Source organism: Equus asinus, chromosome 3, assembly GCF_041296235.1.
Source record: "Equus asinus isolate D_3611 breed Donkey chromosome 3, EquAss-T2T_v2, whole genome shotgun sequence".
Lineage (NCBI taxonomy): Eukaryota > Metazoa > Chordata > Mammalia > Perissodactyla > Equidae > Equus > Equus asinus.
Genome location: NC_091792.1, coordinates 38,252,874 through 38,280,691, shown reverse-complemented (window position 1 = coordinate 38,280,691; position 27,818 = coordinate 38,252,874). Strand labels below are relative to the sequence as shown.

The 27,818-nt window shown below is 33.4% G+C and overlaps 1 protein-coding gene across 9 annotated transcripts in view; it reads left to right on the top strand.

Annotated features, from left to right (window-relative positions):
- LRBA (LPS responsive beige-like anchor protein) overlaps positions 1 to 27,818 on the top strand; it is a 705,137-nt gene that overhangs the window by 198,717 nt on the left and 478,602 nt on the right. For all 9 annotated transcript variants that reach the window (XM_070504873.1, XM_070504881.1, XM_070504880.1 and 6 more), the window contains exons 31-34: positions 4,695 to 4,828; positions 15,981 to 16,059; positions 17,534 to 17,667; positions 23,123 to 23,184. In XM_070504873.1, the coding sequence (XP_070360974.1) occupies positions 4,695 to 4,828; positions 15,981 to 16,059; positions 17,534 to 17,667; positions 23,123 to 23,184 (409 nt within the window). The remainder of the gene's footprint in view (positions 1 to 4,694; positions 4,829 to 15,980; positions 16,060 to 17,533; positions 17,668 to 23,122; positions 23,185 to 27,818) is intronic.

The window sequence follows — 27,818 nt, the reverse complement described above, 5'->3', positions numbered from 1 at the left end:
GAAACTTAAACTTTTTTTAATAAAAAGAAAGCCTCCATAGTTCATGTAAAAAGAAAAAGTCAACACTTTCTGTATGTGGAACCTTAATTACTTCTTTCTCGTCTGTAGAATGGAGATAATAGTATGTAGTACTTACCTCACAGATTCTTGTAAATATAAGTAAGATAATTCGTGTATGTCCTTAGCATAGTGCTTCACAAATGGTAACTGTTCATTAAAGTTAGTTTGTACAGAAAAAAAACTATAATATGTAAAATTTTATACTTTAATATTTGTTTTTTAATTGACAGTTTGGAAAAATAGCTTGCATAACTAAAAGACATACTTGTCTTCCAAATTCTTTATCACAAAAAGTTTGAAGTGCTTTTTGTTAAAATTGTGGCAGATATTAAAAAAATCAGAGTTATTTGTTTCTTAAATATTCAGAAGGATTTCAGTTTGTCTCTTGAATAGAAATTTAAGCTATAGCCTGAGAACAATGCCAGAAATATCCCTAACATGTTGCCTGGCATACAGGCTCTCACAGTCGTGCCAAATGCATGTTGCATTTTCTTTGTGTTTTCAAAGGCATTTTATAAAAATGTGAAATGCTTAGTTACTTGCATGATCAGTTTTGAGTAGTGGTGAATTTAAATTTCTAGATTATTTTCAAAACTTTAGAATGCTTTACTAGTTTAGATTTACACTTAGATACATATGTGATAAATATGATAGCTTAAAGATCGTTTTTGTTGAAGATTTTAGTCTTTTACATGAAAACTTTTGTTAAACAGTTGGTAAAGAGAATAAAAATACCCTGAAATCTGCCTACTGCTTGATGTCCTTTTAATTGGATCATTATGACTTTGAATTTTCTGTTTTTATGTGACCCAGAGCTGAAGTGTTATTATGTTAATTCTTCAGAAATGATTTGAATCACTCAATGAGTTTGGAAATTGGTTGACTTTATTTCTCTGTTCTGTACTAAGTACGTAGCTGGGCTAAAAGTGCAACTTTTTCCATTTGTGAGCAGATGTAATTTGTATTTTAGTAGTAGCACATGCATAATTTTTTTTTTTTTTCAAGATTGGCACCTGGGCTAACAACTGTTGCCAATCTTTTTTTTTTCTTCTGCTTTATCTCCCCCAACACCCCCCCCCCCCCCCCCCCCCAGTACACAGTTGTATATCTTAGTTGCATGTCCTTCTAGTTGTGGGATGTGGGACGCTGCCTCAGTGTGGCCTGACGAGCGGTGCCCTGTCTGTGCCCAGGTTCTGAACCCTGGGCTGCCGCAGTCGAGCGCGCGAACCTAACCACTCGGCCATGGAGCCGGCCCCAGCACATGCATAATTTTATATCTTGGAAATCTTTATTACCATTGCTTGTCGATGATTATAATATAGAATTATGTTTAAATGTTAATATGATTGTGGTGATGGTTGCACAACTTTGTGAACATACTATTTTACACTTTAAAGGAGTGAATTGTATGATATGTGAATTATATCTCAATAAAACTTAAAAAAAAGGTCAATATGAGGAAACAGTTCAAATTAGAGGCTCTTGTTTAGACAAAACTGGAATTGTAGGGCAGTTCTGCCGTTTACTTCACAAATGAGTTTATCTTCCTGAACTTTGCTTTTTTAGTTTTTAAAATGAAAGTAATATGTATGTTAAGATTGCTTTGAGAATTGATGTATAATTCTTGGCGTATTGTCAGTGCTTAATCATAGCAACTATTAATAATTTATAAGTTTATATAATAGGATTGTGTGGGAGCACAAAGAATAGTGCCTTATGGACTTTGACTTGGGGAGTCTGGAGAGGCCTTTGGGCAAGGTTTTGGAAAATGAGAAGGAAGTTTGCTGGCAAGCAGGACTAAGAGGAAGGCATCTTGGCAGAGGAATAGCATATATGAAGGGTTGGACTTGTGAAGTAATATACATGTTCAGGAACCCTAAGAGCATATTTGCAGGAGTGTGTGAAGAATGCTGGGTTAAATGTAAATTCACATAGCATGTCACACTTCAGATGTCCCAGGAATGAGAATATGTGAAAGACCTTGGAGAATATTTACTGAACTGAAATAAAGAATAGGTATTCATGATTAAAAGCATTAATGGCAGTAGTTTAAAGGATTAAAAATGAGGTCAAGTTCTTTTGTTATTTTTGATTAATGATGCCATCTTGGACAAATAGAGATTGTGCATATCGTGGAACATCTGGACTGTAGTAAATTTTTTCTATTACCAGTTTTCCAACATTTTATTATGAAAATGTTCAAACATCTAGAGAAGTTGAAAGAATTGTACAATGAACACCTTATAGACTCATCATTGAGATTCTGCAGTTAGCCTTAAACTCAGTTTACTTCATCATTTAATTCTCCGTATATCCATCCCTCTATCAGTCCATCTTATTTTTTCCATGCTTTTCAAAGTAAGGTGTAGATGTCAATTCACTTCACTCTTAAACATTTCAGCATGCAGATGTCTAACTATAGATCGGTAGTTTTTTAAGGTAAAATATACATTCAGTGCAAGGCACAAATCTTAAATGTACCGTTTGTTGAGTTTTGACAAATTTATATACCTGTGTAACCCAAATCCTCAATCATGGTATCATCAGTGTTGAAAGTTCCCTCATGTTCCTAGCCAATCCTCTCACCATCCTGCAGAGGCAATTATTGTTCTCATTTTTTTCTACCATAGATTAGGTTTATCTTTTCTAGAACTCCATGTAAAGTGAGATACAAAGTTTGTGTTTTTCTGTATAAAGCTTCCTTCACTCGACATAACGCTTTTGAGATTCATCCATGTTAGGTTTATCAGTAATTTGTTTCTTTTTGTTGCTAAATATTATTCCATTGTATAAGCGTACTGCCACATTTGTTCATTTTTCTGCTTAAAGGATTCTGGGATATTTCCAGTTTTTGATTATTATAAATAAAGCCTCTCTGAACATTCTTGTACACATTTTTTGTGGGCATATGTTATGTTGAAGAAGTTCTAAGGGTGGAATTGCTGGTGCATAGGATAGGTTTTTGTCTTAAATTTCAATTATGGAAAAAACAATTTCACTTTTCTAAATAGTATTTTCTATTGCTTCTGTTAGTACTTACCTATTGTATGAGTGAACTAGATCTTGCTGGTTCTTTCGTGAACAAATGTGAAAGTAAATTCTCCATATTTCTTCTCCCCTCCTCCACAAAAAGTAGGTTGCTAGGGAATAGGTAGCTAGAGATTTTCTTAAATAATAGGCTTGTAAATTTCTGCCTAAAGTAGAAAATATACAAATTACATTTTGTATTTTCTGAGTGTACCACTGGCACACACATACATACAGTAACACACACAGGGGTCATATCTACTCGCCCTAAAGTCAATAATCTTCATCTGATATAAGCTACCATGATTTAAGCACACCATTTTGGATTGAGGGCTCAGGTGGCTGTTGCTTCTATTTTTTAGTGTATAGTTAACATTGGCAGTCACCCTTATAATGATGTGACACCAGCTACCCCCAAGTACATTGAATAAGCCATGCCTAGCACAAGAGAACTTGATTTAATTGGCAACAGTGTTGGCTGTCGCATGGTAGGCACTGAAGTAAAACAGAACCTCTTTTGCTTTGCGTTATCTCTTTTTGATATAACAACAAAAACAAAATGTATTTTTAAAGTACTGGAATTATGTAATTTTCACTTTTGAATACATTTATTGGGATAAAGTATCTAAATAACTTTATTTAGAAACTGAATACTTTAAAGCTGTTAAGGGAATACTTGAAGCTTGCAGTTACAATATTGTCAACAAAAGACGTGATTAAATAAATTGAATGTTGAAGACTTTAGGCTTATGGTTAACACCAGGTAATTAAAAGTAAGCACTGCTGTGGGAGTGCATTATATATCAGCTGTCCTCTTTACCTCATTAACTGGGTTTTGCATGTTTATGGAGCTAACTTCAATTAAAAATGCCTTTTAAGTTATGCCTAATAAGGTCTTTTAGTTACTATTTTGGTATAAAGTATTACACTTTAATTGAAATTGGTGTATCGTAAATAGCCATGTTAGAATAATACACAAGATGAACAAATTTGATTATTTGATATTTTTGCATCTAGCTTTTTTATACCTGTGCATTGTTTTTTCTATATAGTATTATCAAAAGACAGTGTTTGGGCATTAAAAAATACTTGGGTTGTATACATGTTAAAAAATTGTTTATCTCTGCATTTTTTACTTTATAAGATTTCTAAGGGTTTATGATTTCAAATTAGCAGCACTTTAAAATCCTTCTAGAAACATGTTGAGTTTTCTACTTCAATTCTGAGGTTAAGAAAATGGTACTACTTTTTCATTTTAGTGACAGAATTCCTTTTTTATATACCTTTGGATATATTTTATTTGTTGGATAATTAAAGATGATCCTAAATTTAAATAATATTATATAGTAAATATGTGTAAATGTTAAAATGGATAATTGTATTTCCATAGAACATTGTCTTGATTCTAAAAAAAATGAAATGCAGATATGTGTGAACACCACTGAAGAGATTTCTTATTGAGAGAATATTCTAAATTGTACATCAAAATAGAGATAACAAAGAAAACTAGAAAAAGAAGTTAGTTTCCTACTTTCTATTTTGAAATTCCTGTAATTAACTTGAATTATTGTCTGTATTTTATAGTCTGTTTACTTTCTTTATTACAGAAGTGTCATCATTGCAACAAAAAAATCAGCAGTGTTACCTTCCACGCTTACTACAAGTATACCTACCAATGTTGTCAGCGTGGTTTCTTCAGTAGATTCAGCCCAAGCCTCAGATGTGGGAGGAGAATCACCTGGTGAGTTAGTTCTTAGTGATTGCAACAAAAAAGTTTTTAGATCCCATTTTAGCAAAGCTTAGGATTTTTGGTAAAGTTAAAAGTTTTATTAAGCATGTTATAAATAATTATGCTTTTATATTATACTGTTGATTGTTTAATAATTTTCTGAATAAATTTGAGTAATATCAAGTAAATCAGGAATTTCAGTATTTTTTTCCACTTAATCGTAGGTGTATGACAGATTGGATGCTGCTGGTTAAGTGGGTAAATGCTAGGAATGATAGATTTATTAAAATACTTTTTTTCCTTTTTCTGCACTTGAGAAGATTTGTATAGATAGTGATTTATATAGGAAAGTTTTGGTGACATTTGATCTTTAATCTGGTTATCAGTTGTCAAATGTTTATGTAGTGTCCAGTACTTTGTTTTCTCTTGTTTATTTTTCTGAATTAGAGACTTGGAAAGGGAATGCTGACCTCAAGTATATCACTATTCTAGCATTAATCATAATAGTTCAGTAAGTCTTACTACAATTTGATGTTTGCCCATCTCTCTTTCTGTATTCCTTCCAAGTGTAAAAGCCTTTTGGTGCATATATATATGGGTGTAATATCTAAGTCCCTAGATGTTGACTGAAGTTTAGTGGTAATACCAGGTAAAATTGAAGACTATGTGATATTTAAATGACCAAGTTAGGACAAAGGGGATATTATTTTATATTCATAGTTTTTTTCTAAATATGCTGTTTCATTAAAAAAAAAATCCCAAAAACAACTAGTTCGTATATACCCCCAAAGATTCATTCTTCTACTCTAGAATGAGATAAATGAAAAGTAAAAGGAATTTTGAAAGAATGAGTAGGTAGATTATATTAAAATCAGAAATAATGTTTTTCTTTCATCTTTTGGGATGTCTCAGGCCTATCTGCTGTTCTCCCTTTATTTGGTAAACTAGTATATCTCAGAGAGTTTTGCTTTTAACTTGATGTTTCTACTAGTCAGTTATCAGGGACATTTTATTTTTCCTTTTTGTGTAGTATAAATCATGTGTCCCAGAAACAAAGACCATGGTTTTTTTCTTTTGTTTTCTCTGTTTTTTTTCCTTCACTGTAGTTATTTCAGTTGTGTTAACAAAAATATATTTTTTCAAAGGTTTAAATGTGATTAATTCCTTACAAGTTTATTAGTGTTTAGTGATAAGAAAATACTAACAGTAGGTAAAGTAAAAAAGTATTATATATAATACTTTATATACTGTGTAATCATAACTGTTATACTGAGTATCATAACTTTGTGAAATATATACCTTTTATATTTATACATGAAAGAAGCAAGGAAATGTATTCTGAAGTTACTTGATTATCTCCGTGTGCTTGAACTACTGGCAATTTTTGATTTTCAAAGTTTAATTTTAGTGTCTTTTCTAAAATTTTATCAGTAATCTGTTATTTTTATGTTTAGGAAAAACTAGTTATTGAAAAAGATTTCCACCCCGAAACCAAAAGCTGCAGTGGTAGTAGATAGTGTTTTGTGCTGCCTTGCTTTTTATTTTATTAAAAATTTAAAAAAAATTAATCTATTTTTTAGATTAATTTTAGGTTACAGAAAAATTGAATGTAATGTACAGAGTTCCTAAGTATCCCCCTCAACCCAACCCCCTCCCCATTCCCCTATTATTAACATCTCACAGTAGTGTGGTACATTTGTTACATTATTCATCATTGTTTTAGTGAGAAAATATAAAGGAAAATAAGTGTAGAACCTAGCAGATTTTTCTTCTTCCTTATTGTTTCTTTTTTACTTTGGAGGAGAAACAATTTGGTAATCTATTTTGGGCTGTTTATACAAATTTCTGTTCTTCCACCCCCATCAAAAGCCCTTTAAAAAAGATCAACTGTGATTTTTCTAGACCAACCTCAGTTGGGAAAAAGGCAGAAGTTATTAATATCTATGAAACTTCATGCCATCATTTTAATTCAGTAATAGTGAATTCCTAATAACCTCCAAGAGCAAATGTAGTAAGTTCAGAGGTTCACAGTACACTGAGTAAAATATTTTCATCTTATTTTGAATACGTTGTCCTGTAATTTCAGATTATAGGACAAATGGGATCCTCTGATTGCTTTTAAATATATTTTTCAAAATTTAAATCATGTGGTCTTCAGAAGAGGTAAGAAACTGAAAGAACGCTGAGATTAATGGGCAATATTTGATGTATAACAGTATAATAAATTTCTTTCTGAAGCCATTATATTTTTTTCAGTAAATCCATTTTAATATAAAAGAATCACCTTGAAGAACTTTAGGCAGAATTACAAAATAGTTTGCTGTCTTGGAGACTATTGTATTTATTGGCAAAATCCCACAAAACCTTCCATCCAGCCCCTAATGTACCTTCTTCCCCCACACCACCCCCATTATTTAAATTTGTATAATTTGTGGTGGTGGTATTTCTCAGATAGTTCCCAGGCTTTTCCATTTTAGGCTAGAATTTTTACCTCTTTCCTTTTCCTCTCTAGTCCCCTTTATTTTCTAATGAATTTATTTTTAAATGAATTATTTTATTCATTCCTTTTTAAGTCCTTTCAAGTCTTTATAATGATGGTCTTTCTTTTTATCATTTGTTTGGTTTCCATACCTGACTCTTCCTTTCCTCCTCTTCTTTCACTGTGCTCTTGTTGTCATTTTTATATGGTGTCCCGTTATCGCTTGTTACTTTTATTCCATTCCATTAACTGCTGCCATGAACATTACTGTCTTGGTAAGAAAAATCTAAGCAATCTAGTGTTTTCGGTCGTCCTACTTATTAGCCTTCTACAGTCCCGCTTTACACGCTGCCATACTTGTTCTTGTACCCTGTTCTCTTTTCACTTGGCCTCCAAACTCCACAAATAAAGAGTTATCTCTCTGCTATCAATATTTTTAACAGAAGTTTTCTTTTGGTAGATTTCTTGATTTAAGTTATTTGCCATTCAAAAAATAAGTAGGCTATATGTATTGAAGTTTATTTTCCTTCCTCTGGTTCAAGCATGATTTGGGAAAAATGATTTGTGGATGAATCGGTTGTTGTTGTAATTACATGCTGAGCTGAGCAGTTTATTTTTGCAGATCTGGGTAAGTTAGGTATTAGTCTTGGTTTGATCTAAGATTGTTTTCTTTATATGAAACTATAGTTAATATCTGTTTCTGTGGACCTTAAACCTTTGTGCCTTGGGAGGACTTCAATTCTGAATTTTACAGTGAGTCAGCAACAAAAACTGAATTGCTCAAATTCAGTAACAGATTATTGGTTAATAAAAAATATACTTGATAGTACATGGTACATTAGCAAAAATGAGAATTTCCTTGGAAGAAACCTTGTGATTATGAAGCATAAAATATGAGTTTTCTACCAAAAACATTTAAACCATTTCGGAATTTTGATATCAAAATGGGATGTCAAAATTTTACATGTGGCACAATTAAAGAAGAACTAGGACTGGGTAGACTTGGATCCCAGAAAAAGAATTAGAACTTGTCAACTTTGTGTAAGGTCAGAGATTCTTCTTTCAAAATATTATCACCCAAAGAAGTTTATAATTCTGCCAGAAATCGAGAATTTGTTTACATTTTAGAACATTGTACATTATTAAAACTATGACTAGTATACAAATTTTGATTATCATACAAATTTTAAGTTTTAGTTTGAATAATATCCCTTAGCTTCTGTAGCATTTTATTAGCAAAAAAGTATAATAAGAACAATGGCAACGCTGTTTTAATAAGTGGTAAAAGATATTCGTCAAAGAACAAGGTATACCATTTGTTTATGCATATTTTCAAAGAAAACCAAAAAAGAAAACAGTTTTTAGTAAGTATATAAAAATCTGGAAATTTTGAAGTTACTCCTTAGCAAAGGTTTAATTGCCTAGAACAAAACGTGTTAAGATGCCGTTACTCTTTTTTCAAATATGCTACGGTGTGTTTCTACCATGATGCAAAGCAAATACGGTGTGTTTCTACCATGATGCAAAGCATAAATTGTTAAAACAAAATTGAAGCTAACCCAATAAAGGAACCAAATACACTGTTCTTCAGTAATTTATATGCTAGGTGTTTGCTAATTTGCAAACTTTAATAATTATAGTACTTACTATACTGTTAGGCTCTATTCTGTTTATTAGAGCCATGCATATTATTAATTAGTATGTTTATTTTTAATGTTGAAGGAAAATACTTGATTCTTTGCTTTGTGTAAGATTTGACCCAAGAGGCTTATCTTTACTCATTCAATAAAGTTGTTTTTATTTAATGAAGAGTTTTTACTGGGCATATAGACCATCCCATCCGCCTCTGAACTGGTTGGGGAGAGAGGGGGAAAAAGGGAAACAGAGGGCAGTTAAAAAATACAGTATTTAGGGATTAAATATTGGCATTTGTTTTAACAATACTTTATTGCAAAGGACACTGTTTACTTAGACTCTTGGGACCTTGAATAAACAATTGGCTATTCCCTGGATAGATGCTAGACGGATGATCTATTTGCATTTTCCTATTTGTTCTTTTGAATGTCTGGAAAACTGTCAGATTGAAGGAGCCAGTTTATCAGTGCAAGGATAAGGAAAAGATAAGTCAGTGTCATTGGACATGTTGGAAGTAGCTTCTGTATTTACATATGTGTGATCATCTGTTGAAAATATTTAGTATCAAATTAACTTAAAACAATAAATTTGTCATAAATTTATGATTTTCATCTGAGGTGAAAAAATGCAGAATGTATTTGGAAATTACATTTTCTCTCTGACAAGAATGAAGGGCAATCTGGTGTGAAATTACTGATATATTTAGGTTTTTTTTCATGTGATTGTTTTTCTTAAAACTATTGCTAGTTGATTTATGTATCTTTGTTGGTAACGTGTCTTCTTATGATTTAAAAAGGCCACATTGTAAAAATGCCTTTCTGCTAGTCTCTTTTGGTTTGAAAATTGGCATTACTTCAAAGGTAGTGTCAGGAAAGCATTTTTGTTATTGTTTTATTTAGAGTCACCATTGCTCCTTGTTTTTTTCAAAGTTTTAACAAGCATTTTAGGCCATTAAAATTACGATCAATTGGCTCAGTAAAAGCTAAATTTGTTTTACAACTACTGCCTAAAGCCTCATACAAACGTTTTCTTGATATTTATTACTTCTGTCTCTACTTTTAAGTAGATGGGACCTTCTCTGTTCCTTTTTATCAAGTTCAGAAAAGTTCAAGAAAATCTGTCAGTAGTCCTTTTAGAGAAAATGTCTGATATACTCTAAATAAAGATGGTCTTTAAAAACTACCACCAACTAAAAAAATAAAGCTCAGAAATATTTAATTAATCATTGGTATTAAAAGTGAGTGACCAGCCATAGTTCAATGATCATACTGATGTCAAGAATTTAGAAAATAGCAAGTGTTATTAACTGAGTGTGATAAAGCTATTCGGTCTCTGAAATACTCTCTTGAGTGTTGTGTGAGAACAGAAGGATTGGACCTGACTCTCAGAAATGCCAAATATTGAAGAGTGAAAAATTTTACCATCTTCACCTTGTTTTGCCCTCTAGTTTGAGATTTAATTGTGAAAAACGCAAAAATGGAAATCTTTTGATGGTGAAATGGAAATCGATATATATACTTTTATTTTATAATCCTGCGCATTAGAATAGATTTGATTCAATTTGTTAGTTTTTTTTTTTTGAGGAAGATTAGCCCTGAGCTAACTCCTGCCAATCCTCCTCTTTTTTTTCGCTGAGGAAGACTGGCCCTGAGCTAACATCCATGCCCATCTTCTTCTACTTTCTATGTGGGATGCCTACCACAGCATGGTGTGCCAAGTGGTGCCATGTCCGCACCTGGGATCTGAGCTGGTGAACCCCCACCGCTTAAGTGGAACGTGCCCAGTTAACTGCTGTGCCACTGAGTGGCCCCCAGTTTTTTTTTTTTTTTTTTAAAGATTGGCACCTGAGCTAACATCTGTTGCCAATCTTCCTTTTTTCCTTCTTCTTCTTCTTCTCCCCAAAGCCCCCCAGTACATAGTTGTATATTCTAGTTGTGAGTGCCTCTGGCTGTGCCATGTGGGATGCCGCCTCAGCATGCTCTGATGAGCAGTGCCAGGTCTGAGCCCAGGATCTGAACCAGCGAAACCCTGGGTTGCCGAAGTGGAGTGTGGGAGCTTAACCACTTGGCCACGGGGCTGGCTTCTGATAGAGTTTTTATGTACAGTTAACTGTCAGTTTTAGCAGGATGGTGAGGATGAGAGGAAGGTCAGCAATAAACAAAATTTTGGTAAAAAGGAAAGTCAACTGTGATTATCAAGGGAAGGGGAAGGAAATGTGTTATGGAAAAGAGATTCACTGTGGATAACTTCCTTACAGGAATATGCTCACCCTAAGAGGTAGGCTCAGTAACTATCCAGAGGTTAATTGTAGAAGATTGCTGCTATGCCCTCTACCCAAAAGAACCAAACCTGTGGGGGATCAAACAGTCTAGATTTCTGGATCTTTCTCTTTGGCTGAGACCTGGTATCAGAACTGCTGATTATTGATCAAGTTCTGCCTAAAGATCAAGCATGTTTCAGGGAAGGTCAAGTTGTCCCAGATCCTTGCTGTTTGTTAAGCAGTTAAATCTACAAAACCCCTGATTAGAGCCTGGCTGTGTTTATCTATACCTGGAATTAACTTTATTTGCCTTACCTAAAAGAGCAAGTTAAATCAAAATGACCAGACACAATTGAAGTGAGCCTGAGGAAGTTGTGGGAGTGGTGTGAGACAGTGACAGGCTTTTAATGAAGTAGTTTCTTGTAGAGGACAGTGAGTAGATTTACCAAATGTTTATGGCTGTGTTTTTGTGTGTGTGAGGAAGATTGGCTCTGGGCTAACATATGTTGTCAATCGTCCTCTTCTTTTTGTTTTTTTGCTTGAGGAAGATTGTTGCTGAGCTAACATCTGTGACAGTTTTCCTCTATTTTATGTGCAATGCCGATACAATGTGACTTGATCAGCGGTGCTAGGTCCATGCCTGGGATCTGAACCTGCAAACCACAGGCCACTAAAGAGGAGTGCGTGAACTTAACCACTACGCCACCAGGCCTGCCTCTATAGCTGTGTTTTGTTTTATACCAGTCTGATAAATGAAATTGTTGGAAATCCACTTTTTATAACAGTTAAATCTGGGATTGATTCTTTGCTTTACACTTTCTAGATTTTTCAACAGAATTTACCTTTGGTTTCTTTCTTAAGTTTTTATAATGAATGTTTTAAGACGTTTTATAAGCTTCATCTCATTTAAGTTACCTGTACTCAATGTCACATGAATAATTGTTGAAGAATTTGGGTGTTTTCAGCCCAAAGTATACACACTGAAGGGAAGCATGATAACTTTAAGTATTTTAAAAGCAGTCAGAGAGTAGAAGAGTAGGAAAGGAAGCTATCTTTCCTTATGTATTTACTATGGTTCCGGGTCTAAGTACTTTAATTTAATCCTCAAGGGTGGGGTTGGTTGCCAGGAGAACCAGCCATGTGATCAGAGGATTGGAACTTTCAGTCGCACTCCCTGATCTCTGGGAAATGGAGGAGGGGGCTTGAGGTTGAATCAGTTTCCCTTTTGCAATTAATGTGTTTTGTGGGGAGGTACTTTGAAATTATTTAAATATCCTGTTCCTCAGATTAATTTATCATATCAATATGGCCTCATGGCTTCCTATTTTATTGGATGGGTTGTAATCAGTTAGTATCATTATGTATTTTGATGGTCAAGTTGTGTGCAGTTTGGTCAGTAGGAGTCTTTTCAAGCTGGCTTATGTCTTTGTGACATATCCTATCATTCCTTGAGCATTTCTTTGCTTTTGCTTTCTAAAACACAAAATTAGATGTTTCAAGTTCATTTAGTACTTTTCTTCTACAGATCTTGAATCAGCCATTTCTCTCTTTTAGTGGAGAATAGCATTTAGAAACCAGAATCTTGACATTAGATGTTAGGGTATTGCTGCTCCCAGGTCCTCTCAGGAGCTAGGGACTATATATATAGGTATTAATGTGAATGATTGTATGTATACTTTTATATATACCCATATTTAGTGAAACCGGTAATTCACACAGATACCCTTAATTTCAAGCCATACCTCAAAGTTCTTTTTAGTGTTCTCTTTTTTTTTTAAAGATTGGCACCTGAGCTAACAACTGTTGCCAATCTTTTTTTTTTTTCCTGCTTTTTCTCCCCAAATCCCCCCAGTACATAGTTGCATATTTTAGTTGTGGGTCCTTCTAGTTGTGGCATATGGGACACCACCTCAGTGGCCTAATGAGCGATGCCATGTCTGCACTCAGGATCCAAACTGGCGAAACCCTGGGCTGCTGAAGCAGAGTGCTCGAACTTGGCCCCAGGGCCGGTCCCTAGTGTTCTCTTCTACTTAAATGCTCTCCTCACATTGTTTGGGCTCCTATACCTTGCTCCAGATCAGTGTAGCCCCTACTCTGGTGCAGATCCTTTCCTTGATCTGTTCCAGCTGACTGCTTTTGGTTGCCTAGTTCAAGAAGTTTGGGAAAGAGGGACCTTTTGCTCTTTAAAGCACAGTGTTTTTATATTGTGGTCATAATGGGAAAAAACCTGATTATACTTGTAACAGAAGATGATAGATTCTCAGGTGAGACTTTAAGTTTTTAAGCCTGATTACATTTACTGCCACATTTGGAGTTCTTTAGTAGTAGGAAGGTGATAGAGATGGTCTCCCATGACTTGTACCTTTGGAACCAAACTACAGGAGGGCCCTTAGTTCTTAGATATTCATCTTCACCTCAAGCAAATCATTGTACTCAGACAATATGTTTAGATTATTCAATTGTTTCTCCTCTAGTGTATGTAATATTGCTTTGTAGATTGGCAGAATAAAGATTTCAAATAGCCACACAATTCTTCCTCATTTAGTCTTTTACCAAATCTCGTATTTGATTCTGGTGCTTTCTTGATTTTGTCCATTGTGTTTTCTTACAATTAGGTCTCAAGTTCTGGCTGACAACAATTGTTAACATGCCTTTGGTTGTAAAATATGTTGATTTGAGAGATGCTACCATGTGGAAAAATGTGCATTTTACCATGATGAAATACTTTATTAAGGAAAGGAAGTCTCAGTGATTTCTTTAATTCTGGTTCTTTTTACATAAGCCGATGATTGCTGTCTTTCTCTGCCTGACTTCATCTAAAGTCTTTGCCAATATCATCTGGCCAGACGACCGGGGATAAACCTTTGGTGGAATAAGTTAGTCCAGTGAGGAAGAATGCATACAATGAGAAAACTTGGGGCATCTCAGTAATAGAGTGTTAGAAAAGAGTTATTACAAGATTTGAGCTTGTTTTTGGTGATTTTGGGGAGGGATTAAGGAAGTGGGGTTTACTTTTGAATTGGATACTGTCAGGAAGCATGGGTAATTCTATAATTAGACATCCTGATAAATCTTATCTAGACGCATGGAAGACTTGACTGAGGCTAAAGCTATATTTGTAAAGAAACAGCAGTCATTCCTATTAGGATTTGGCGTATCTGACCATCTTTGTTATTTGGATGGAGTTCATATTTTTGTCTGTTGGGACACTATTACAGAATGATATTGTGTTATGTTTATTTGTCATGGTCACGGTTTAGCTTTGTCTGATGTTGATGGTCTATGAAATTGTTTACATTCAATGAGAGACACCAAGACCTAGCTGTGGGTTGTAAGCCAGCTCCTAACATCAGGACCTAGTTGGCTATTATCAGGCCAGCTCCCAGATGTCAGAGGCTGCTTTTCTACCTTCTCATCTGTTTCTGTCATCTTTCTTTCTACATTCTAGATGAGCATTTCTTCTTCTATTCTCTTTCTGTCCACACTACGTCGTCTCCTGTAGGTGCTTCCAGCATACCCATGCCTGAAGTTTTGAGAACAGATCAAAAGCATCAGACCTCTGATAGTGCGTAGATTCCAGGATCCTTGAGCCTCTCTTTTCTCCTTATCAGCTTTGCATATTCTTTGTTTCATTTGCTTCAATAGGTTTGCTATCTTTCTTGGTCTATTCTTCTATAGAATTGTAATGAGATTTCAGTCTACATTTACCCTAATACTAACTTGGCACCCTTTTAGGATACTGCTTTCAGAAACTGAAACTTTACTTCCTGAATTGCAGCTGCAAGCAAGATATGTGAGTCTCCTGTACCTATACATTCCAGGTGATTAGGATACCATCCCAGTTAGATTCCAGTGGCTCTTATGGTACTTGTGTCATAGAGGGCATTTGACACTGTGTGTGTCCCTTTTTTTCTTCTTTCTTCTCTCTAATATATTGACCTGAGGAAGGTCAGTATATTGGCTCTTCTCTTCTCTTTCTTCATGTCCTACTCCTAGCTTAAACTGAATGACGCTCTGTATCCTGTATATTCTGATTCTTAAACAGAAACTTTATTTTCCCCCCACTTTCTTGCGCTTGTTAGGACTCATTAGGTCTTAGTAAATTATCCTCTTTCAAGACTTGTCATACTGTATGTTGCTCCTGTTCCTATCCATTCTTTGACTCTGAATTAATTTCCTAATGGTTATTTTTCTCTTGCCAAGTAAAATTTATAAGCACAGTTATTTGTTGAAAACATAAAGACAATGACCCTTGCATAGGACAAAATAGTTTGAACATTTTATACTACAAGAGGGTGAACTGGCTGTTCAGTAACATAGATATACAAGATTCAGAAGCTGTCGGGTATAGCAGAAGTTATTTGGTGACTGAATAAGGACAGTTTTCATGGTAATGGAAGTATAATTATGTAAGGCTAAATTTGAAATTAGCTATTTCTGTTTTATGCTTCATTTAAGAAGGTTCTGCTTGTAAATCTCTGTTGCCACTTGATGGTGAATAGAAGGAATCATGACCTCAATTCAGTGAGTCAGAATATACTTTATTACTTCTTCAGCCAATGGATGGAAGGATTGCTTGGTGTGATAATAAGCTTGTAACTAAGATTTACGTATTAAATAATTCAAGAAAAACCTTGTTAATTGGTAGATTTTAATGTTATCCAAGTTATAATGGGAAGTTAAAAATGCATTATGTGTTTTTTGTTGATTTGGTATAAAGATAGCCCTTTTGTTTGAACCCTTGTATCTAAAAACACAAAATTACTGTAAATAAATATTTTCTCTTATAGGTGATAGATCATCTAATGCAAAATTGCCGTCGGTTCCAGCAGTTGGCTCAGTTCCACAAGACCAAGTTTCAAATATGAGGTATTCAAGCTACTAACTTGGATATTTGTGATTCATTCCTTTTGATGACTCTTTAAACTGTCTATAGTTCTTTTTTAACTTTACTTTTTAAATGTACATGACATTTAGAGACTTGGGAATATTTTAGAAGTTCCTTTTAAAGATTATGAGATGTAAAAGGTTCTTGAGAAGTGACTTTGTGATTAATAAATGCTGTATGTGTAACAAATATTTAATTACACAGGTAGTTAGTAGCTTATGGCTTAGGTTTCATATGATTGTAGACTGAAAGTTTGGAATTTGTTGTTCCTCTTCCATAAAAATACTGAAATACTAGGTAAGTTGTGAGTCACCAAAGCCACAATGATACTGAATTGTAGATAGACTTTTACTGTCATTAACCTTGTTTAATTGGGAATATGCATTTCAAATTTTAATTTGGAATGCTATAAATATTTTCCGCTATTAGAGCCTTTGTGGCCAGAGTTCTTGATCCTCCTTACCACAATTGGGAAATTCGCAGGACTCCACAAATATAGGCACTTGGTGCTGTAGGTGTAGCCTTGTAGTTGTGATATCCTCCAGGAGTAAGAGGCTCTATGAGATAAGTAGAGAGGAGTAGTATTAAGGGTAGTACCTGGGAAGAGATGGTTATTGACAGCAGGAATTTCCAGCAGCTTACATGTTGATAATTTCAGTAGTAACTCTTATTGGTAGTATGAACAGGAAGTACTCCTTTTGTGAATAATAGGTAAGCAGTGGCTGTTTGTGTTTATGTTTGGTTTATAAGTTAGAAACTAAGGCTGTGGGTACCTTGGAATTTTCTGAAATGCAGGGTGCTTGTTTTTTAACTCATTAAATATATATGTGTGTGTTTATGTGTGTAGACATATACGTATGAATATATGTACATATAGTCACAAAGACATGTTTCAATGTGTAAGTTGAGATTATAAATGTGCCCATAAAGTATACTATTTTCAAGTTAAAGATTGTTCAGATTGTTTTAGAAAGAAGTTGTTATGGAGATAGACATCAATGACAAAGAATATAAACTGATTCTTTCAGTTTATAAACATTTATTGAGTCTATACTGTATGCTGCAGCTGAGGACTTACAAATGAAAACTAGTTGTTGAACTCAAGGTGCTGATGGTTTTATGGTGACTAGACAAATTTGATAAGGACGTGATAGAGTTTGTTTAGGTTATAGTGGAGCTAAAATCAAGTGTTCTTAACTGGCCAGTTAAAACTTCCAGTCAGAGCTGATCCTTGGAGTTGTTGTCAACCAGATTGTCAGGGCTAGGGGTGGCAATATAGAATAGAATAAAAAGGGGCATTTTAGGCAGAAGGAATGAAATGCGTGGCAATAATGAGTCTTTAGGTGATTTTAAATTTTTCACATAGTGTTGCGTTTCTGTGGAAACTCATTTTAAAAACCAGGAAATTGATAAATTCTAATGAATAGTTCAGAGAACTTAACATTTTTCCATTAGTATTACAGAGAGGCTTGAACATGCTTTGGAAAAAGCAGCTCCTCTTCTGCGAGAAATTTTTGTGGATTTTGCACCTTTTCTTTCTCGGACACTTTTGGGTAGCCATGGACAAGAACTGCTTATAGAAGGAACAAGTAAGTGATTTTTCTGTATTTCATTTTTTATATATATTTAAATTTCAAAGTTAAGAACTTAAGTGGACATTAAGAGATGCGTGGAGTTTCACTGTTTAAGTGTTTTCAACCTTTGACAAGGTGTCTCATAGGCTTCTGTATCTTTTGGAGAATATATCATGTCTTGTATTCTAATTTGTTCAAGATTTTTTATCAGTGATTTAGATGAAGCAGAAAATTACATATTGAACCAAAGAACTGAGAGACTCTTTTTTAACACATTAACGTTCAGCAATGTGAATAGAGAATTGGAGAGACTAGTGTTATGGTAGTTAGTGGGGCATTTACCTGGGATTTTACTTGAACTTAAGATCTATATAAACAACACGGAATTGCCACATATTAAGAAAATAAGGAATACATTATTAGTCTCTATTAGTAGAATTCTATTTTACAAATAAGTAGAAGTAACAGTAGTAAAGTACTCTCTCATGCTTATATCATACATCGATTATTGGGTCTTTTCTAGGTAGTGTACTTTGAGATTGTGTCAAACTAGATAGCACACAAAAGTACGTTGCTGAGTGAATTGGAAACCATGTTGTTTATAAAATGGATGAGGAGTATTGGGACTTTTTTTTTTTTTTAACATAGGGAACTTGCCAGGTAATGAGTGTCTTCAAATATTATAGAAGGTAACTCAACCAAGTGAAAGTAGACTAATGATGAATTTCCTCACACAGCAGCTATCCGTTCAGTAGAGAACAACTTTTCAAAGTTAGTTCTATTTAAGAGCTTAACAGACAGACTTCAAAATACCAGTCTTTGTCCCCATAACTAGAATCTTTTAAGGAGAAGCTAGAGAACTTTCATTAATGATAGTGCAGAATTGATTTTTGCATTCAAAAGTGTTTGGACCAAACGTTTGCTAAATCTGGCTTGTGTCTGTGCATGGTTGATGGTTTAGGATAAGACACTTATATTTTCCTAAAGCTGAAAAATCATGGGAAAGCACAATAAACTGTATTCTAGTCTCTTTAAATATCAACTTACAGCTTTAGTTATTATAATTTTTTGTTGGGTAACAGTCACTAGATAATCTCCTAAGGAATTTCTTAAAACTTGTGAAAAAGTTCCTCTTTTTGTAGAAATAAAGATATAGTGGGAATGTAAGATATAGGTAGGTTAATAGTTTAAGACATCTGTATCTGAGTGTTAACTATGGGATATCAGCACTCTTTTTGATCCTTATAATATCTGTCTGTAGTTATAAATAATAAGCTTTAGGTGAAATAGGAATTTCATTATCATCTCTACTGTAGATGTATATGGAGTTGATGATGAATGATCTCATTTCCATATAGTGAAAAAGTAACATTGAATTTATTTGAAAAAGAAAGTTCAGGTTTTAGAAATATTAAGTTTGTGGTGGAATTATATCTGCTAAAGGATATAATTTATTTAGCTATGGACTGTTTGATCTAATGAAGTAGATCATCACTCTTGGATCACCCTCAGTTTTCTTACTACATTGCCCAAAGCGTTCCATCGTATTTTAAGAAGATACAAATTTGTTTTCTCAATGGGAGCAAATATCTAGTATTTGGGGAGTGCAAAAATATTAGAAATTACAATGGTTTGTGACCTTCCAATGAGCCACAGTACATCTATATGGTATATCTTTAGTATTAAAATTTCATGGGGGCACAATTAAGTAAAAATGGTCTTAAATGGCTTCTTAGGAAGGAGTGATAATGAAAAAAAGGTTGAGAAATATTGGTATAAAAGAAGTCTGGATACCATCTTTGCGGTCTTATTTTTAGCTTTCATTAAATATACTTAAGAATTCAGAATTTTTCATTTTCTGCCCATAATGGTAAGATGAAAAAATTGACAGAAGGGGACATTTTACCAATTATTAGACCACCTGAGCATAAATTTGAAAAGACAGGGAGCAGCATTGATAAATTTCATCAAACTCTGAGAGTTCATTAGTGCACAGTATATTTCTGTGGATAAAAAGGAATTTGGTTTTCTCAGCACGTCATTCAACAGGAAGGACTTCATTCTACAAAATTTATGTGATGTTTTGTGATAAGAACTTGAAACATCTCATTTTGCTAAAAAGGCATGTGACAGTGCTCTTCCATCATTTATGATGGTTATGCACCACAATTTACTTGGTACAGTTTCTAAGTGAATAAATACTAAAGGCAGGTGTGTAGACAAAGATGATTGGAAGGAAAAATTCATGTAGAAATGAAAAAATTCAGTGGATTGATCATTCTAAATGGTGTTTGTAAATCTATAGAAGAAACTCTTTTGCAATTCTGGAGCAAAGAAGATGGCTGTCCTCTCTTCAACAAAATTTTGAATGATCCAACTTTTCTGAAGTATTGCATTTAATGACGTAGTTCGAGGAAAAAGACCAGAATTAATGATAAGCTGGAACCTATTACAAATTTATTTGAACTTCGCAATTAGTATTTACCAGATGGATATCATGTTTACAGATTCATGAGGAGCAGTTGGTTGTATCCAAAGGACATTGCTCGTTAGGATATATGTAAATACTTTTAAAACCAGGAAAATGTAGAATAAGAATTTGAGTTTATCATGCTTAAATTGTTATTCAGTCTTCTAAAAATGTTTATCACCATCCCTTTATCTGTCTGTAAATTCTTTAAGGTGACTTAAAATATATATTTTCAAAGAAAGAATTCTTATATTCTAGATGGTGAATGGTCATCACTGTTTTTCATGGTATACTTGAGAGTTTAGATAGATAAACTTAATGTGTTCAGATGTTACTAGCTTAATATCTGGTGAGTCATTTAATATTTCTGAGTTTAGTAGTAAGGAAAAACAGTGGTAATAGAGGTGGAGTAAATAGTCTGTGGTGAAGAAATTACAGTGGTTTTTGTTGATGAAACTCCAGAAAAGTATAAAACTCTTGGCTTTGACATCCTGAATTTGTCTTTTTTTGAAGAGACTAAAGTTCCGTATCTCTGAAGAAACAACCGAAAATAAGACCAAGCAAACTGAATCCTACTATTATTCTGAGAGGCTTTTAGAGAAGTCAGATTATGAGCTTATTTAGATCTCTGAGCCTACAGTATCTTGTTTACTTTCTGCTAACAGGAGCAGTAATAGGATGTATGTGTTTAAAATGAAAATTGAAACTTCTGCGATCGCTTACAACTTCACTTTAAGTGTTGTTTTAGGGCCTTCCTTTGGATAATTCTTAGAGTCTGAATGTAAATCTGAAGACAGATTTACTGGTTTATAATTTGTTTCTTGCTTTTTTATACATGCCACCAGTGTCACCCAGAGGCAAAAATTTAGTTCTGATATAGAGAGAGATATGAGTAAGTTATATAATTTGATACCAAGTCCTTTATTGGGATTATCTCCTGTTTGTTTACTCCCAAGGTTATATATTTGTGTTTATAGTATCAATGCCCTTTTGGCAGGGAGCTTAGTATTAGAAGTCTAATATAAGGTCTCTTCTGTCCTCTAAAGCCCTTTCTCATTTAAAATTTAATATACCATCCACCGTGACCCCCCTCACCATCCTTTACAAATCTACAAAACGCCACTCCAAGAAACACAGGAACTGTTCTAATCAAACTAGGAAATGTTATTTGACATTTTACTATCATTGAGCACTCACTCACTGATCAGTGGATATATGTATATTCTTTTTACTAAATCTTCACATCCAACTATGTAGCATCAACCTTTGATTTGCTAGTTTATTATTGAGAAATCGACTGGAATATATAATTTTTTCTTAAGTATATAAGTATTGAATTATCCTATGATATGTTGTAAAAGCGACAAAAGAACACCTATAATCTTTCTAACTTTGGATGACCCAAGGCCCTTTTTATCATTATTGTTCATTATCTGAGTGGATGTATAAAAGGCTGAGCCATATCGGGGCCCAAACGCCTTGCCGTAAATGGAAAGTTGGTAGGAATTCTGGTTCTTTTAGAATAAAGCAGTAAAGAATAATGACCTAGTTGTAGAAAGATCTGAATTTACTTGCTGGAAGTAGTGTCTTTTGAAGTTAAAGTCTGTGGAACTTCTTGTCATTGGGTTACATTTCGTGAAAAGTGACAAGATTTCAGACCAGCAGAGAGCTACACCAGCAATGGGAGATGGAGTATTGGTATGCCCTTCCTTTTAGACCTTGGCATTATCCTGAGGAGCTATGCTCATCTTAGCTCTACAGAAACCACAATCTAGTCTAGTTAATGACCTACTTACTTAATGGAACATGTAGATGTTCTATAGCTAATTTTCATGCCAGTGCTGACACTATTGCTATCATTTTTATGATATATATTTTTCAGACATTGAGAAAAATGGTTCTAAGTTTTCTAAAAAGTCAAGAGGGTGAACAACCTGTTTAACTTGAATGCTGTTTGTAAGGCTACAAAATGCCAACATGTGCCATCAGTAGGTATAAGGCATCATGACTAAGAGAGGGAAAGAGAAAGAACTATAGAGTAAGAAGATTAAAGAAAGGAATAGGATGGGATAGGATGCCTGGAAGAGCTTTTGTGGGGAGAAAGAAAGAAGGTGATTCTGTAGAGTGCCTAAGTGCCATCAGGAATTATTTTAGTCGTTACACTGTGGAACCTAAATTTACGTTTGTTTAGAAAAATATGGAATAAAAATGATAATTTTTCTGATTATTAGTGTAATTTAATGCTTTTAATTATTGGCGTTGCTTTTTTTTAAGATACTGTTTGTAAAATGTTCTTTGAATGAACTACTTTAGATTTTATTGGTAATTAAAACTAAAGAATTGCTTAGACAGGTATAACTGTATAAAAGTTCCTTCCTGAGATATTTTTGGTGAACCCAAATGAAACATAAAAGAGAAAATTTAAGTGAATTTATTTATAAGAAATCAAGAATATAGAACAGACAACGGCTTGCACTTCTGTTAAGGTTTAGTGTGAGGTCACGGGTCAAGGTACTAATAAGAGTGTTTGGGATGTCTGCTGCCATGAAACAAAATGGAAACTTGATTGATAGCTAGAGGGTTGAAGGGAGAGAGTGTGGTGGAGAAAGCAAAGGTCAGGGAGCCATTTCCCTTCTCTGCATGTATAACAATCAGCTCTCTCCAAAACAACATATAGATGATATTGATCAATATGGCATATGTTGTGCACATTTCTATGAGTATTGTGAAATGTCATTATATATGAAGTTTTAATAAATGTTTTAGTAGTTTGAAAGGTGAAATGAAATAGCTTACAAAAATTGTTGTAGTTTTGATGCCAAATTTAAAGTAAATGCAGAATACCTCATTTACTCATATGATCAAATGTGTATGGTTTGGTCTTAGCAAGATGTTAAATTTTATTTTAAAAACCAATTTGGATAAAGTCGTATAACAAATAAATCCCTCATATATTTTTTTTAACTTTTGTAATTTCTTTTAAAATTCTCTTTAAAATAGGTCTGGTTTGCATGAAGGCTAGTAGCTCAGTTGTGGAGTTGGTTATGCTGCTGTGTTCTCAGGTGAGTGACAAGAATAAAAGTGCAATTAAAGTAAATTCTCACATGAATTTGCAAGGAAGTTATAATTGTTTTATTAGAAATTTTTCTATAGTAGAGTTTTGAGTTTGCAGTTTTAAAATAATCTTATTTGTATTGCAAAAGGATTACTTCCTGTGTTTGATACTAGCAGATAATTTTGAAGTAAGAGAGAGAAATCAGATAGATGAATGAGAAACAGAAATTTTTACAGTCACATTAAAAAATGTCCAGATCAAATGATCTTGAGATGGCTAAATTTCTTTGCTGCATATATTAAGGTTATAGAAACAGATTTATTTTTATACCTTGTGGAGTGCCACTCTGACTCCTCTGGGAATAATGGGTTTACTTCCCTTTTGTGCAGAGGTTATAAAATGAGTGATAAATAATTTTGAATTCTTGTCATTGCTAATTACTTTTGACATACAGAGTAGATTTGGAAAAACATCAACAAAAATATGGCAGCCATCAAAATAAGATGTAGTAAATAAATTCCTAAAAGCAAAATTGCTTTCAGTGTTCAGAAACCTTATACTTCATGTGGTAAACTTTAATGATTTTTAAAAAACTTATGTAAAAATCATGGATCCTATGATGTTTTCTTTTCTGTTTTGCAATTAAACAGATGAATGTTTTTATTGAGGGTTTTCTTTGTAGTCTTTTAAAAATGATATCTTGCTTGGTAGTAAATTCCCCTACTTAAAACTTTAAAATAGCCTTTTTTAATAGGAAGGATATTGGTCTAGAGGTCAAGGGTTCTGACCCATTTCAAAACCTTTGACCTTCATTTACAACTCTTATGGTTTACTTGCCTGACGAATAAGGATAATGCAAAATTAATGTTTCTTTGCATCGATTTATTCATTTTAGTGCCTATATTGCCAAATTTATTTAGACTGTGCTGATGGACATTTCATGAATACAAATTAAAGAATCATAGAAGGTGTGAAAAATCAATAGTATGTATTGTCAATAAAATGCAATAAGAACAATTACTCCTAGAGATTACACCTAATGGATTTTTATAATGAACTTGTGAGGAGTACTTATTTTTCTAGTGGGCTTATTATTCTTAGATTCAGTGAGAATCATGTTTTATAATTTAATCATGTCCTTTAGAAAACTCCATTTCTTTAAAAACCGACTGGATAAAATTTCCCATTAAGTAATCTGATTTGAAATAATTGCGTGTTTGTTTTCTGGATGGAAATTACCATATGCTGTTCTTATACTGACATGAAATAACCTTTCCTTTTAAGAAGCATTCACTTACAGGTTTGGATGTTTCTTCACAGGAGTATGAATTTGTTGTTTATAGTAATTTAATTGTTTCATGGGTGAATTTTGATAATGAAGTTTCACTTTCTAGTTTAGAAGAATTGAATATATTCTTGGTACGTGAAAGGTATTTCAGATATAGTGTAATACATAGTTGGATGTTAGAAGCTGAAAAGATAAAGAATGACATGCTTTAATACACCTATTTGTCATGTATGTCACAGTGCCGCTTAATACTAATCAAATCAAATGGTATATGACGATCACTTAGTAGAGTAAGTTGCAACAGTCAGATATTCTCAAAGTTTTTGTTTGAATAAAATACATTATTGGTTATTTGAAGTCTTTAACATTTTTTATGAGTTCTTCAAAAGTTCCATGATGTCTCTATAAGATGTAGGACAGTGTGAAAAATGATGTGAAAAATGAAGCCAGAATTAGCTCCAGATGTATACAGATTGTTCCGGGGTGATAATTACATTTTTCACTTTGAATTTTCTTAATTCAAAGAGCTCAGATTAGCAATCACGAAAGTGATTTATTTTGTTAAGAAGTGAACTGTCTTTTTCTACATTAAACCTTAAGAGATATGAAATTGAATTTGAAGTTGACATTTTGCAGATACTGGGTGGAGATGGCTTGAGTTTGATTGATAATTTTTTTTAGCCTCAGATAGGGTGGGAAGTGAAAAGCTAGCATCTTGCTAAAATTTTAATTAATTTTTTAAGAGGAGATGGAGAGGATTGAGTGCCAAAGATCGAAAGATCAGGTCAAAAACTCCTTTTTAATCACATAAATAATGGGATATGCTTATGAACTTAACATCTGCAAATTTGATTTAAAACTCTACAAATTAGTTGGTGTTAATTTCATGACAGTCAGCCATGTTCTGATTATTTTTCATGAATCCATTCAAAACTTATTTTGTTTTTGCGTTCTTTTTAATGAGTTTAAATTAGCTGCATGTTATTACAAAAGAGACTTTAGAGCCTAAAGTTAAGAAATGAGGGAATGTTCACATTTGGTTTGCTGTCATTGAGACCAAATAGATCACTACATATTTTCTTAAAACTTCACCGAGGATTATATTTTTTAATATCCACTCATTCATTAATAGGTTGATTACACGCCTTTTCATATTTTATCCCATTTAATTTTTAACATTGTTAAGGTAAAGTATTATTTAGAATTGAAAAGCTTTCTTAAAATACTAAGCATTATATTTTTGAATGAAGTTATATATATACACCTAAGGTTTATTAAATTAGGTTTGTTCGTATATTGAATCTCATATAAAATAATTTAAGAACTATTTTAGCTCCAAAACCTGATTTAAATCTTATTTAAAATAAGACTGTACACGTTCTTCATGAAACTGTATACTCTCTGATGCATAGAAAAACAATGAACAAGTTCTCAATTATATTTCAGATTCAGTTTTTCACCAGTATATAACTTGTGCCCAATATTTGTTGCATATGTGTATAAACCTTGTAGGAATCTATATGAATTTACAGAAAATGTTAAATAAATATTTCAAGTAATATTACTCCAGCATTGTGTAAAGTGTTTGTATCTTGCTCATTTGACATTAATATCATTTTTGAAAGAATTGACATTGCATTCAAGGCCACTTTATAAAAGCGTTGTGTTGCTCATCCTAATTCAGTCTGACATACATTCCAATAACACTACCTCCCTTCTTGGGTTTAAAGCTAAATTTATGACTGTGCATTGTGAAGTGCATCATTTAAAAATGGTTTCAACCCAAAACATCTAATAAATAAATAATGTGTATGGCTACTCAGTAGTAGACTTTCTAGACTAGAAATCATTCCATCGGATACTCAACAGTCCACTATCGGAGAGGGCTGTCAGATAAATCTTATGGTAGCTGCATTCATGTCCTGTAAATCACATATTATTGTCTGAGCCTTCTGCCAGGTCATCTATTCTTTTCCCATTTATCAGAAATGCATAGAGTATATAGAAAAACTAGAAGCACCATGTAGTCTGGCCTGGCATCCTGTCTGAGTAATTAATTAGCAGCAAAAGTTAATTTAAAATACTGTATTAGTCTGATATTTCTTTAAAAATTTTTTAATCAAAATATGTAGATTGTTAATATTTTGGGAAATAATTCCTTCACGTGAAGATAATGATAGAAGATTTGGTCATTTTTGATTTAAGTGTTTCTTTTTAGACTTCTGAGTTACTAATTTAAAATTATAATATTCATAATAAGAACCAGATATCACCATTCTTATAATTCTTTTGTCAGTTTTGTGTTAGAATTTTTGCCAGTTAAAATTTTTTCCTGAATCTTTATAATAAAATGTTTCTTTCTTCACTCTCCTATAATTTCTTTTCTCTAATTCTAGTTTTCTTCTTTTTGAGTTTGTCCCTTCTAAATAGGTGACAGTAATGTTACTGCTCTTGGCTTTGTGGTTCATAAACTTCTTTTTATAGTTGTGATCAGTATTTTGAGTAAGTAGATTAATTTAAACGAACCAATGGGTGGGGGTAAGGAACAGCTCTATACCATGACACAAAAGTGTCCTTTATTTTTAGGGCTCTCTTGCTGTTTGGACCTCATTTTACCACTTTGTTTTGATATCTATTCTCAAGCTATGCTGAACTATTTAAAGTTAGCCAAATGTGCCATAATATTTTTGTCTTACATGTGCGTTTTCTTTTCCTGAAATTTCCCTCCTTCAACTTTGATGACTCTAATTGTTGCCTTCTTCTCATCCTTCAGAATTCAGCTTAATTATGTTCTTCTCAGATCATCGTATCTATAGTTGGTATCTTTTTGCTTGTTTTCATCTTAGCACCCAGCACAGAATGAACCACAAATTTTAGTATACATGTGCTAATTTGTTACTTTTTTATTGTCAGTCTTCCCCTCTGTACCCTAGGCACAATAAAGGTAACAACTACTTCTGTTTTGTCTGTTAAAGTATACCTAGTGCCCAGCACAGCCCCTAGCACATGAGGACGGCTTAATGAATATTTATAGTATAAATAAATAATTCATCTCCTAGCTAAATTGCAGTCTCTTCTGGAAAGCTTTCTTTGACTCCCCACTTCCCCACAACTCTAAGTCTAAGTGAGGTATTCACCCAGAACACTTACTGGCCCATATTATAGTAATTTCATTCTTTATTTAAATTGCCTATGATTTTAATCTCTCCCATTAGACTGTAAGGTTCTTGAAGGCAAGCACTGTGCTTTGTTTTCTATTGTATCTCCAACATCCAGCATAATTACCATTTGAACAAATATTTATATAATTGTATAATTAATAAGTGAATGCTAACATTTGTCATAAATCACAA